The following is a 14,082-nucleotide window of genomic DNA, read 5'->3' as shown; positions in this document are numbered from 1 at the left end:
CAGAACAAAGAAAAAAGTCTTGGCCAGCGAAGAGTAGAGTAAGGCCTATCTACTTCTTATTCTAATGTATTTAAGACAACATTCACATTTTTGGAACCATACCTTATCTATGACTGAAAGCTTAGCAAGAGCTCAAGTATTTACTTGAATGAGAGACTACTGTGCTGTCATAGCCTAAGGGATGTAACTAATCACCTGGTACATTCTTTCCTAAACTTGGATATAATCTTAAGGTCAGGCAGAAGAAGCTAGTGTTAATACAGTAGAACAGGCCCCTGAGTTGAAATCACTGCCATTGTTGAACTTCCAACTGAAGTATGGGCACTTTGATTCTGCTGATTGGTTTGTACATACCTTTATCTCGTCTGATTGCTGGGTTATACATCTTGGACTTCTGACTGCTCTGCCTTCTGGTATTCATGCTCTCTTGGTGCCCAGCTTTCCCCCTGAAACAGTATTCATCTAGTTGCTGTCTAGTTTCTGGCCTTTACTCTCTTAGTATAATCTGATAGGTTTTTATGCATGTTCTAGCTGATGTCCATCATCGACTTCAGTCTCTAAACACTGTGCTCTATTTTGAGGGCTGGTTTCCCGAGTGTGGCTCACTCCAGTGCCTATACTTTCTCAATGTTTTATTCTTAGTCTTCTTTGTGGTAGCTCCTTGATATGTGATCAGTGACTTGTTAAGTTACATCAAAATAGTGCTAATATGGTACCTAACAGGATTATGATCATAATTATCTCACATCATTGTTCACAATCTCTTGGTCACCACATATTTCCAGGGACTTATCTTATAGCTTTGCATTTTGTGCATCTCCTCATGTCCTAGAATTGTGTGGTTTGTTACAAACTGCTACAGTTCTAAGTCATAAAAACACAGGGTTAGAAATGATAGTAGGAGGTCATTTACTTGTCCCTTACTGATTAAAAAAAAGGTCAGAGAAATGTACTTACTATTTAAAAGAAAATATGCCAAACTTCTGAAATATAGTGGAAATAAAACATATTTCATTCTAAAATATTTAAAAAACTAGAAAATAACAGGTCTATATGATACCTAGTAGATATGAAAATATGATGTGAAAAAAGTTAAAAGGACATATATACGCAGATAAAATATTTTTATTTTTCTTTTTCAGATAAAATATTTTTATGATGAGATATATTGCTTCACACAAGACATAGTTTTGCTTGTAATATACAACAAAGATATTTGTAATTTTAAAGATGATGAAAGATTAAAGCCAAAATACGTATGAAAATCAAAATAAATTAAAAAAAATTTTTTAATGTTTATTTATTTTTGAGAGAGAGAGAGAGAGAGAGACAGAGAGAGACAGAGTATGAGTGGGGGAGGGGCAGAGAGAGAGGGAGACACAGAATCCAAAGCAAGCTCCAGGCCCTGAGCTGTCAGCATAGAGCCCGACGCGGGGCTCAAACTCATGAACCGTGAGATCATGACCTGAGCCAAAGGTGGACACTCAACTGACTGAGCCACTCAGGCACCCCGAAAATCAAAATAATTTGACCTAGTTTTACTGAGTTCTGTACAAGTCCACATAAACACAGAGGTCCACCAGAGTACAATCTAAAAGAAATTCACGTCTTTTATGCAATTCAAAACTGAGAAGAGTTATTAACTTTCTACAAAATGGATAACTGAGATTCAGTTGTTATTTCTGTGAAATGGGTAAAAGACCATTATAGGGTTCCTGTGAGGCTTAAATAAAGTAAATGAGTATAAAAAACTCTAAAGTAATATACAAATATTAAGCATTCTTATTATTAACTGAAAAGCACCTATTTTGTGAAAAAGTTCAATGCTCTTGAATTCTATTAAAAAAAATTTTTTTTTAACGTTTATTTATTTATTTATTTTTAGAAAGAGAGAGAGAGCTGTGGAGGGGCAGAGAGAGAGGGAGAGAGAGCATCCCAAGCAGGCTCTTTGCTGTCAGCACAGCCCAATGTGGGGTTTGAACTCACGAAATGTGAGATTATGACCTGAGCCGAAGTCAAGAGTTGGACACTTAACTGACTGAGCCACCTAGGTGCCCCAGTGCTCTTGAATTCTAGAAGGCACAAGCAAAAGACCAGGTCTCTCAATATGAAGGAATAATTTAAAATGTTTGCTTTCTTTGATTCCATATTTCCAAACACACTTGGTTGAAAGCAATCTATAACTGATCCGTATGTATATTAGTGTAACATAATCTGAAAATGTTGTAAACATTTTGGTAAAAAGAAACTATAAAAATTCAAGATATTATTATTACTGATATGTAATAGGTTTGGTTCTGGCATACTTTTAAAAGTATATGTAAATTCGAGATTATCAATGAGTATTTTTTGCAATATTTTACTCCCTGAATTTCCTTGGACCTGAGTTCACATACCCTTATATGGAAAAAATAAGCATTCTAAAACTTTATAGAAAAAATATGACTTCCTTTGTATGTGTGCTTTAGGTTTTCACTATAATAATTGTCTTTCTTTAAAATACTCACTTAAACCCAGCAAATCAAAGCAAATTTTAACTGGAAGAGTACCACTAAGATGAGAAATGTATAAATCTGAGAAATAATTGCATCTTCATTTAAAGAAAAATTAACTTATGCACTCGGTGGTTTTGTTTTTTTTTTTTTTTTTTAGGATGATGCAAAATGTAACTACAGAAGTATATAAAAAAAACATGTAAAAAAGGTACTCTTAAGAAAATGTCAAAACAGTGAAGTAGGAACCAAAAGGAATGACACACATATAGAAATATGTAATTTATTTGAACCCTTTATGAAGTGGATTGCCTAAGGGGCACTTGTGGTGCTGAAATGTCCCTGAAACTTTCCGAGAAATCACAAAGAACATAACGAGTTAGAATCCGGGAACATAAACATACCATAAAAGAATGATAATTATACTGTGACTTCACTTTTAAGAAACCTGGCTAACTGCAGGTTTGTTTTCTTTTTGTTAGGTGATATACACTGCAGTAAGGGGTAAGTTATCTGGGCTAATGGGACTACAACATTTAGGCAAGTATGGGGCTTTGCATATTCTATGTACCGTAGTAAGGAGTGGTTGGTTAATTCTGGTTAAATACAAACTGAAATGCCTGTAGACCCTGAAAGATATTATTGGTAGAGGCACTAAGCGAAGGGGTAGAAGAACCTTACTTAAGTCTTAGAAATAGATACTGCCCATGAACATATACCATTCCTTAGAGGCTGGATACCCATAGAGGTTGCTGCGTCCAGGGTTTTAGGAATAGCTTTACTGTAGACAAACTTTTCAAAGCTTTTTTTTTTTTTTTTAAATTTTATTTTAGAAAGACAGAGAGCATGTGAGTGGGGGAGAGGCACAGAGGGGGAGAGAGAGAATCCCAAGCAGGCTCCACACTTAGCACGGAGCCTGACATGGGGCTTGATCCCACGACCCTAGGATCATGACCTTAGCCAAAATCAAGAGTCAGACGCTCAACCGACTGAGCCACCCAGGTGCCCCTAGACAAACTTTTCAGATAGGACTTCCTAGTGGCTACTTTCAGATAAATCTCTGAAATTGTTCTTGGGTGTAAGAGACCTTCCGTACTTCTTCAGTTAAAATGTTATCAGTTGTCAGAGTGTATTTTACTATCTGAGGGAAGGGGATGAGGATATATTAAAGGCTAGTTTCTAAAGCTTTCTATTTGACTATTCTATTTGACAGCTTCAAGTGCAATTATAGTGGAAGACTGTAAAGGGCCATAACAAACATTCAACTGAGTACTTATTATGTGCTAAATACTGTGCTAAAAGGCTAATATACAAGGAAGAATGAAGTACTTTACTGGGAAAGACACATGCATAATTATGACATATAGTGATGTGAACATTAATAGAAATATTTAAAAAACTATTGGAAAGAGGTAGAAAAAAAGATAAGTTTTTCTTTGTCAAGTTACAGAGAACTTCAAAGCATACATAACATATGAACTGAATTTTGAAACAGAAGGGAAAAAGAAAAAGGAACCACCTTCATAGAGTTATGTGCCTGTGAGACATGCCAGGAATGTTACTACAGTATTTCATTCTCATACAGTCCTGCAAAGTAGATATTACTTTCACACACGAGGAAACTAAGTTTAGAGGGGTTCAATTATCATCACAAGAATCCATGGCTATCAAGCAGCAAAGCTGTGATATGAACTCATCTTGTCTGTTTAACTTTTGGCTTTTTCCACTGTATTCCAAATGTAGGTGACATAAAGAATATAAAGGTAATTCCAACCTTACAATTTAACAAGAGATCTGAACATGTATAATATGCATACCTAATAGAAGGTGGAATGTAATTCTGGACCAATCCACCTGTCCATCTTCCCCATGTTGACACCTAGCATGTTGAATGCTACTGGAGAAAAATTACATAGAATGGTGGTACTAGTAGAAACACATGGTGTTTCAACTTGGCAATTATTTGATGTTTCCATAATATATATCACTCATTTACTGTGTGGCTATTTCAAAATTCTATTTCCTCAAAACTGTGACATTAGCACATCTCCTGCCATTATAGTATAGCCATTAGACAGGAACTACCTAAATTTTTACCACCAAACCTACAAACTCACTTTTATCTTAACATAATCTTTATTTCTATCTTCAAAATGGAAAAGGTATAGCCCTCCTGTCTAAAGTTAACTCCCATCACTGTGCTCTGATCTTCTCCTTCCCTAACACTTTGCTCAGCTGCTTATTTTCTCATTTGTATCTGCAACGTCTATGTGCCTCCTTCCCATCACCATTTAAACTGGATACTCTCATCCAATGGAAAAAAAGACAGTCTATTTAGCAAATGGTGCTGGGAGAACTGGATAGCAACATGCACAAGAATGAAACTAGACCACTTTCTTACACCATACACAAAAATAAACTCAAAATGGATGAAAGACCTAAATGTGAGACAGGAAACAATCAGATTCCTAGAGGAGAAAACAGGCAACAACCTCTTTGACCTCAGCCGCAGCAATTTCTTGCTCGACATGTCTCCAAAGGCAAGGGGAATTAAAAGCAAAAATGAACTATTGGGACCTCATCAAGATAAAAAGCTTCTGTACTACAAAGGAAACAATCAACAAAACTAAAAGGCAACCAACAGAATGGGAAAAGATATTTGCAAATGACATATCGGATAAAGGACTAGTATCCGAAACCTATAAAGAACTTACCAAATTCAACACCTAAAAAACAAACAATCCAGTGAAGAAATGGGCAGAAGACATGAATAGACACTATTCCAAAGAAGACATCCAGATGGCCAACAGACACATGAAAAGATGCTCAACGTCACTCATCATCAGGGAAACACAAATCAAAGCCACACTGAGATACCACCTCACACTGGTCAGAGTGGCTAAAATTAACAACTTAGGAAACAACAGATACTGGTGAGGATGTGGAGAAATGGGAACCCTCTTGTACTATTGATGGGAATGCAAACTGGTGCAGCCCTTTGGAAAGCAGTGTGGAAGTTCCTCAAAAAATTAAAAATAGAAATACCCTATGACCCAGCAAAAGCACGACTAGGAATTTATCCAAAGGATACAAGAGTGCTGATTCATAGGGGATCATGTACCCCAATGTTTATAGAAGCACTTTCAATAATAGCCGAATTATGGAAAGAGCCTAAATGTCCATCAACTGATGAATGGATAAAGAAGATGTGGTTTATATATACAATGGAATACTACTTGGCAATGAGAAAGAATGAAATCATGCCATTTGCAGCAACATGGATGGAACTAGAGGGTATTATGCTAAGTGAAATAAGTCAGTCCGAAAAAGATATCATATGTTTTCACTCATATGTGGAACTTGAGAAACTTAACAGAAGACCATGAGGGAAGGGGGAAAAAATAGTTACAGAGAGGGAGGGAGGCAAACCATAAAATACTCTTAAATACAGATAACACACTGAGGGTTGATGGGCAGGGGGGGTGGCGGAGGAGAGGGGAAAATGGGTGATGGGCATTGAGGAGGGCACTTGTTGGGATGAGCACTGGGTGTTGTATGCAAGTGATGAATCACGGGAATCTACCCCCAAAACCAAGAGCACACTGTATACACTGTATGTTAGCCAATTTGACATTAAGTTATATTAAAAAAAAAACAACACAACTGGATACTCTCTAGTGTGGGAGGTAAAAGCCCTCGACTTCATGCCTCCTGCCTGATCATGCTATATTCTCTGATTTAAATATCTTAAGGGCTATTTTTCCCACAGCCCACTTTTCAACTTCCGCTCACTCATCAATTCTCTGTCGTCTGCTTTTTAGCTCTACTGAAAGTGCTGTACCATCTTGTTAAATTCAATCGATGGTTGCTTTTTTATCTTTGTCTGACTTGGCCCCTCGACAGTCCATGTCACTGGCCAGATTCTACTCTGCTTCTGATGTTCCTGCTATCTTTATGGTCACCCTGCACTCTAATTTGTGTATGTACTTTTTCCTCTGCCCATCCTTTAAATGTTGGTACTCTTCAAGAGTATGGCCTCTGCCTTTTTCTGCTCTCACTCTATGTAGTTCGTTTATCAGTTCATTTAATGACTTCCATGTAAAGCACTATCTTTATGCTGTGACCCCCAAATCTCTACCTCTAGATGAGTTCTCTTTCTTAGGCTCCAGAACCTACATTTAAAAAAAATACGTATTTTAAGCTTATTTATTTATTTTTGAGAAAGATAGAGACAGCGTGACCAGGAGAAGGGCAGAGAGAGAGGGAGAGAGAGAATCCCAACCAGCCTTGTAGCTGTGAGCACAGAGCCCAGTGTGGGGCTCGAACTCAAGAAACTGTTAGATCATGACCTGAGCTGAAACTAAGAGTCGGAAGCTTAACCAACTGAGCCACCCAGACGCCCCTCCAGAATCTACATTTTTAACTCTACTGGTTATCTCTACTTAGGTATTTCCTTGAGATTTTCTTCTCCAAATCTATTTCTCCCATGTGCTGTGTAGCACCACCATAAACCCAGGCCACAAGCCAAAACCCAGGCCATCAATTCTCATTCCTCCTCTCTTCAACAGTTTCTGGATCCAATCACCACGCTCTATGATTCTGCTTTCTAAGCAGCTTTCAAATTAGTCCATTCTTGGGGCACCTGCATGGCTTAGTCAGTTAAGTGTACGACTTTGGCTCAGATCATGATCTCATGGCTCGTGGGTTTGAGCCCTGCATCAGGCTCTATGCTGACAGCTCAGAGCCTGGAGCCTACTTTGGATTCTAGGTCTCCCTCTCTCTCTGCCCCTCCCCAACTCACTCACAAGAGTGCGTTCTCTCTCTCTCTCTCAGAAATAAACATTAAAAAAATTCAAATTAGTCCATTTTTGCTCGACACCATCATCACTAGTCAAGTTCAAGATACCACCATCACTCACTGAAATACTGGAATAGCTTCTTAAGTGGAGCTCTTACCATTACCCTTAATATAGCTGCAAAAGAAATTAGAAAAGAGCTTTTACATCAGCTTTTTTTTTTTTTTAATTTTTTAAATGTTTATTCATTTTTGAGAGACAGAGAGACAGGGCGTGAGCAAGGGAGGGGCAGAGAGAGAGGGAGACACAGAATCTGAAGCAGGCTCCAGGCTCCGAGCTGTCAGCACAGAGCCCTATGCAGGGCTTGAACTCATGAACCGTGAGATCATGACCTGAGCTGAGGTCAGACGCTTAACCGACTGAGCCACCCAGGTGCCCCTTTTACATCAGCTTTTTAAAATTATGCTCAGTATTCTATTAGACATTTGGCTGATTAAAGATGATTTTCAAACTCTTGAAAACTTATATTCTAAGGGCACATGATGAAATATACACACAGAAGCGCAGAATTAGAATTTCCAAATCAGCAAATCTTGTTTCAATGAGGCAAAGATGAGTGGATAAAAATGGATGAAACATGAAAAAGCCATTAAAGAAGATTCCTGATAGGGGCCTGGGTGGGTCATGATCTCACAGTTTGTGGGTTCAAGCCTCACATTGGGCTCTGCACTGGCAGTACAGAGCCTGCTTGGGATTCTCTCTGATGCCTCTCCCTGACTCGTGTTCTCTCTCTCTCTCCAAATAAATACATAAATTAAAAAAAAAAAAAAAAAAGAGTCCTGAGAGGTACACTCAACAAGAAAGAAGACATTCCAAGTCATCACATTTCTTTTACTCAAAACTGAATTATTTAGCTTGAAGCCCTGCTATGCAATCCAACAGTGGGGTCCTAGGAGTTGATCTTTTCCTTGACCTCCTTTTTACCTCATTATTTAAGATTAAATTATTTTATATTTTTACACCTCAGAGGTCTCAGTATATAAGTAAAGACATTTAAGGGTAAAAAAGATCACAACCTATTGAAAGAAACAGAGAAAGTTATTCTGAGGCATCAAAAGTGAAAGAGGAAAAAAAGATTATAACACCTGGATAAGATATTCAGCTCTGAGTGTTTTGGCAACTAAGACAAAAAGGAAACACATTAAATTACATAGTTTTCACTTTCTGACAAAAAAGAAAGAATATAACTTCATCTACAGTGGCAAAAATATTTCCTGGAACTAATGCAAGCAATAATTCATCATGAGGTTTTTGTCTAAATGGAACTAAGGAAAAAGATCATAAGCTTTTGTTTCAGGAAAAAAAAAAAAAGGATTTTCTTTTAGTTTTGACAGTAAGTATATAATCATGGTTTAGTTTTTTTTTTTTTTTTTAACTCTTATCAGCCTCAGTTTTGTCTGTAAAAGTGGGGACAATGATATTTAACTCTGTGATATTTAACTTAGCTACTTTTAAGCAAGTAATTTTGATCTAACACTAATTAATATAGAAAATAAAAACCCTCTATGGTCATGCCCCAATGTCTTAGAATTGTCAACCTAGAATTATCTCATCTGTTTTCTTTTTTCATTTAACGCATACTTGGATAATTATGTAAAGGAGTGGGCGATCTCATTTCATAGTACAGGACCATCTAAAGTCTTTTTATTTTGGGGCACCTGAGTGGCTCAGTTGGTTGAATGTCTGACTTCAGCTCTGGTCATGATCTCACAGTTCATGGGTTTGAGCCCCATGTCAGGCTCTGTGCTGACAGCTCAGAGCCTGGAGCCTGTTTCAGATTCTATTTTTCTCTCTCTCTGCTCTCCCCTAGTTTGCACTCTGTCTCTCTAGCCCTCAAAAATAAACATTAGGGGTGCCTGGGTGGCTCAGTCGGTTAAGTGTCCGACTTCGGCTCAGGTCATGATCTCACGTTCCGTGAGTTCGAGCCCCGCGTTGGGCTCTGTGCTGACAGCTCAGAGCCTGGAGCCTGCTTCAGGTTCTGTGTCTCCCTCTCTTTCTGACCCTCCCCCGTTCATGCTCTGTCTCTTTCTGTCTCAAAAATAAACATTAAAAAAAATAATAAAAATAAAATAAAATAAAATAAAAATAAACATTAAAAAATTAAAAAAAAGTCTTTTTATTTTATTAAGTGTATTTATTTACTTTGAGAGAAGGAGAGACAGAGAGAGAGAGTGAGAGAGAGAGAGAGAGAGAGAAAATGGGTGAGGGAGACAGCGAGAGAATCCTAAGCAGGCTCCGCACTGTCAGCATGGAGCCCAGTGCAGGGCTTGAACTCACAAACCATGAGATCATGACCTGAGCTGAAACCAAGAGTCGGATGCTTAACCCACTGAGCCACCCAGGCACCTCAGGACCACCTAAAGTCTTACTGGAACTAAGTGACACTTAAAAAGTTAAGTTGTCCAGTGTAAAAAAGACAATGAAAAACTTTAAAATGTGCATTTGATCACAGGTGGATTTAAACAGAAAATTTAGCTGGGATTAAAGCAGTGACTCATATTAGACAATTTTCCCAGGGTCCTGCCTAGGGTTGGGCAAGCTCTCAGGTGCACTGTGCATGATCCTCAGAGTGGGCACGTCCTGTATTTTGTGCCCTAGGTGCCTTGTTTGCCTCACCTTAGTCTCAGCGTCGATTTTCTTTCTTTTTTTATTATTAAAAAAAATTAATATTTATTTATTTGACAGAGGAAGAGAGAGACGGAGCACAAGCAGGGGAGGGGCAGAGAGAGAGGGAGACACAGAATCTGAAACAGGCTCCAGCTCTGAGCTGTCAGCACAGAGCCCCATGCAGGGCTCGAACCCACTAGCTGTAAGATCATGACCTGGGCTGAAGTTGGACACTCAACTGACTGAGCCACCCAGGAGCCCCCTCAGCCCTGATTTTCACTTTCAAAATATTACATTTATCAGAGGTATTCTTATCCGACTGTTATCTATTGGCTATTCTAAGCACTTGACCCATCAGAGCCATAAAATGAATATATCAATTCTGCAGACTCTCTGTTTCATCAGGTAAATATTCAAGTGAATGGTCAAGCATTGCCCTGGGTCACTTGCCATTCCCTTCCATATAAGCAGTTTACACTTGCTTTTGTATCTGCACGTTCTATGCAAGTTGGCATTAAACTGTTTCTTAGAAAAAGATGAAAAATTTGTATCAAGTTTATTTTATTAAGCTTCAATTTTTATTTTGCTTTGAAAAGAAATAAAGCTCCTTTTCTTTAGATGTTTGGCATTAAGAAAAGTTATAATGTTGGATTATTAAAATGTAATTGCCAAAATGAAGATCCTATCAAATGCATGAAAATTAACTGATAATTAGACATGCATCCACGCACATTTCATTGGTGTCATATAGTAGGAGTTTCATTTTGCTAAGTATTTAATTTCCATGTTTAAATGTATTTTCTTCTAAACTTACTCCATTCTCAACCCACTAAGTAGAACTTTGAGTTTTTATTTGGACTCATGAATAATGTGACTCCAAGCATGATGTATAAAATATATAAAGTTGCTCCTATCTTTTTCAGAGTGTAGCATGATCTTCTAAAAACAAATGAGAATCGCCATTCCAAAAACATACTTGTTATGCAGCTTTATGGAAAAAAAGTAGCTGGTATCGCTGAATGGACATCTGCAGTTACTATTTCCTAAATAGTCAATTTTGGAAAACATTTGTGAAAATTCACATAGTGAATGAATCAGGCTTCCACAGTGAAGAAACAACTATTTGAAGGCAGAATCTTAGGACACAAGTGGTAGTAGATGGGGCCTGAAAGCCAGAAAAAAAGAGTAAGTATCTTCAGAGAAGCTCTTCCTAATCTATATCACCTGTTGTTAGATCTAGTTAGCTACACAAAAGTCATCTCTAAAATCTAGTCCAGGGACACCTTATCCCTTTCACCCAACATATAAAATACACCTTTAAGAGAACCTACTCCAAAGGCCATTTCTAAGACAGAGACAACCCTGCAATTCCCCTGACACCACTTCTAGGATATGCCCTTCTGAACTGCTTCCAGTAATATTCCCCACTTCATCTCTCTCAATAATATCTTTCCAATAATTTCTTCCCAAATACCTGATATAGCTTTCCCAGACTAGGAAACAATGTCTTCAGGATACTCATGAACCAGTGATCTGTTTTGAGCATTTCTTTCTCTATTAGGATAACAAAATGGCAAAAACATGGCCAAGACAAGGCAGTGATAGTTCAATGGAAAAAACGCACTGGATTAAAAAACTAGGCTTCATAATACCAACTGTTGGCGAGGATGCGGAACGACTGGAACACACATTCATTGCTGACGGGAATGCAAAAGGTGCAGTCACTGTGGAAAATAGTTTGGCAGTCTCCTATAAAGTTAAACATACACTTTCCATAGGACCCAGAAATCCTGCTCCTGGGGTATCTACCAAGAGAAAAGGAAACTGACATTCACACCAAAACACGTACACAATCGTTTACAGCAGCTGTATTATTTACAGACGCCTCCAAATGGAAACAAGTCAAATGATCATCAACTGGTGAATGGAGTAACAAACTCTGGTATATCCATACAATAGAATATTCCTCAGCAACAAAAAGGAATAAATGACTAATATTTGCAACAACATAGGTATATCCCTTTTTAAATTTCTGAGAGAGAAAGGGAGAGAGAGAGGGTGAATGAGTGGGGGAGGGGCAAAGAGCAAGGGAGACACAGAATCTGAAGCGGGCTCCAGGCTCCAAGCTGTCAGCACAGAGCCCGACAGCGCAGGGCCCAGACTCACGACCCATGAGATCATGACCTGAGCCAAAGCTCAACTGATTAAGCCACCCAGGCGCCCCCTCGGTGTATCTTTTTTATGGTAAGTGAAAAAAGTCCAACCTGAAAAGACTGATAACTTCATTTATTCAACATTCTGGGGAAATGTAATATCTTTTGTTGGAAAAGGTAAAACTATAGGGACAGAAAATAGATAAGGGGTTGCTAGGACTGGAGCTGGGGAGAAGGGTCAACACAAAAAGGGCATGAAGGAATTTCCTGAAGTGACAAAACTATTTTCTTTATTGATTATGGTAATGGTTATGAAACTGGGTGTGTCAGTCAAAAATCATAGAAATGTATGCTTAAACAGGGCATGAATTTTACTGTGGGTATACTGTACTTCAATAAGTCTGACTCAAAAAAACAAGAAAGAAAAATGGGGTTATCTCTTAGTTACTAACTGGCTTTGGGCAAGCCACTCGAAACTCATTTCTCCTTTGGGCAAGCCACTAGACATTCATTTGTCCTTTTATAAAATGAGGAAATTTTATTAGCTCTAAAGGATTTTTGGTGAGGAATAACAACAAAAAATCCTTTATGGACTCTAAAGTTCAACACAAATATTACACACTAGACATACATACAGTATATGGGCAACACAATGATGAATGAGACAGAGGTATGCTAAGGAAATATACTGTCTAGTGAGAAAGAGATAAAACAAGTAATTATTAAATAATGTGGAAATTCAATTCCAGATATATGAACAAGGCAATAAGGGGTCAATAACAAGGAGTATTCCAGGAATAAGAATTAACCCAAGAATAAAGTATAAATTAATTCATAATGAATAAAGTGTATCACATATTCAATATAAAGGACCAGATCACAATGAGACACAAACATGAGAAGTCATTAATGCACACGGACAACTGGGATCCAGTAATCGAAACACAACACGGACTTTGAAAAAGCCTAAAGTAAAAATTATGACAACATGGGAAAAGTACCTCACGATGATTTAGAAGTTGTTCTAAATCTAATGCCATTTGATTCTTCATCTGTAGTAAAGCTGACTTTTCTTTATTCAAATTGCTGAAAAAAAAAAAAACACCCAAGTTTTAAAAACTCATCATATTGGTGTAAATCTAATTAATAAATAGAAAAAAGCAAAAGGCTAAAGACAAATATGATGGCTTGAATTAAAGAGAAATTAAATTTATACTCTATAAAGATATCTATCAGATCATCCACTATAATGTCTGATTTAACCAACAGCTAGCTATTTTCTAAGAAGACTTTTTCTTTTAATAATCATTTGACAGTGCAAATGAGATGTTTTCTGAGAATCTTTCCTGCCTAGTAGGGGTATAAAATTTGTGTTTTAAAGGTGACTATTTAATCCTGAAATGTAAAAAGATGAAGTGGGATTTATATAAAAGGTAAAGTATGTATGGGCAAAATAGTACAACTCAAGATACTAGAAGTCAAATTAAAAATTTAACCTTAAAACTAAAAGTAACATTTTATAATTTACTGCACACTAAATTACCAGGTATATAATTGAATTAGATAAATGAATCAGATATTCAGTATGTGGTAAACTTGGGAAAACAATTTTTGTCTCTATATTCTTAGTTCAATCTTTAATTTCTAAGTCTGCCTTGTGAATTTCCCTCAGATAGGACCTGTTTTCTGATACGAAAGGGTGAAAAAAGCCCAAATAGAAGAGTATATTAATATTTTAAAAGATAAATATTTGAGGCATGATTTACATTGTCTGGAGTTTTATTATTCAACATATAAAAATTAATTAGAACCGTTAAATGAAATACTCTTTGAAAGCCCCTGGAATGAATCTACTCAGCACTACAACGAGAATTAAGAAAAGCAACCGTGAATTAAAATACCGTAATTCCATAAATGTCAAAACAAAATCTGTGAAGGTAAAACTAGTGAGGATTATTTTGCTGAACAGGTAAC

General features: G+C 37.3%; 1 protein-coding gene across 5 annotated transcripts in view; it reads right to left on the bottom strand.

Annotated features, from left to right (window-relative positions):
* Positions 1-14,082, bottom strand: part of PIBF1 (progesterone immunomodulatory binding factor 1) — a 201,543-nt gene that overhangs the window by 14,907 nt on the left and 172,554 nt on the right. For 4 of the 5 annotated variants that reach the window (XR_007461128.1, XM_049647059.1, XM_049647058.1 and 1 more), the window contains exon 16: positions 13,110-13,194. Coding sequence is in view for 4 of the 5 variants with exons in the window: in XM_049647059.1 (XP_049503016.1) it covers positions 13,110-13,194 (85 nt within the window). In the remaining variant the exon portion in view is untranslated. Of the gene's footprint in view, positions 447-13,109; positions 13,195-14,082 lie in introns of all 5 variants that reach the window. The other variant, XM_049647060.1, reaches the window with a different exon arrangement.

The sequence above is a fragment of the Panthera uncia genome (genome assembly GCF_023721935.1).
Source record: "Panthera uncia isolate 11264 chromosome A1 unlocalized genomic scaffold, Puncia_PCG_1.0 HiC_scaffold_16, whole genome shotgun sequence".
Classification (NCBI taxonomy): Eukaryota; Metazoa; Chordata; class Mammalia; order Carnivora; family Felidae; genus Panthera; species Panthera uncia.
This window is presented reverse-complemented; position numbering and strand designations above follow the sequence as displayed.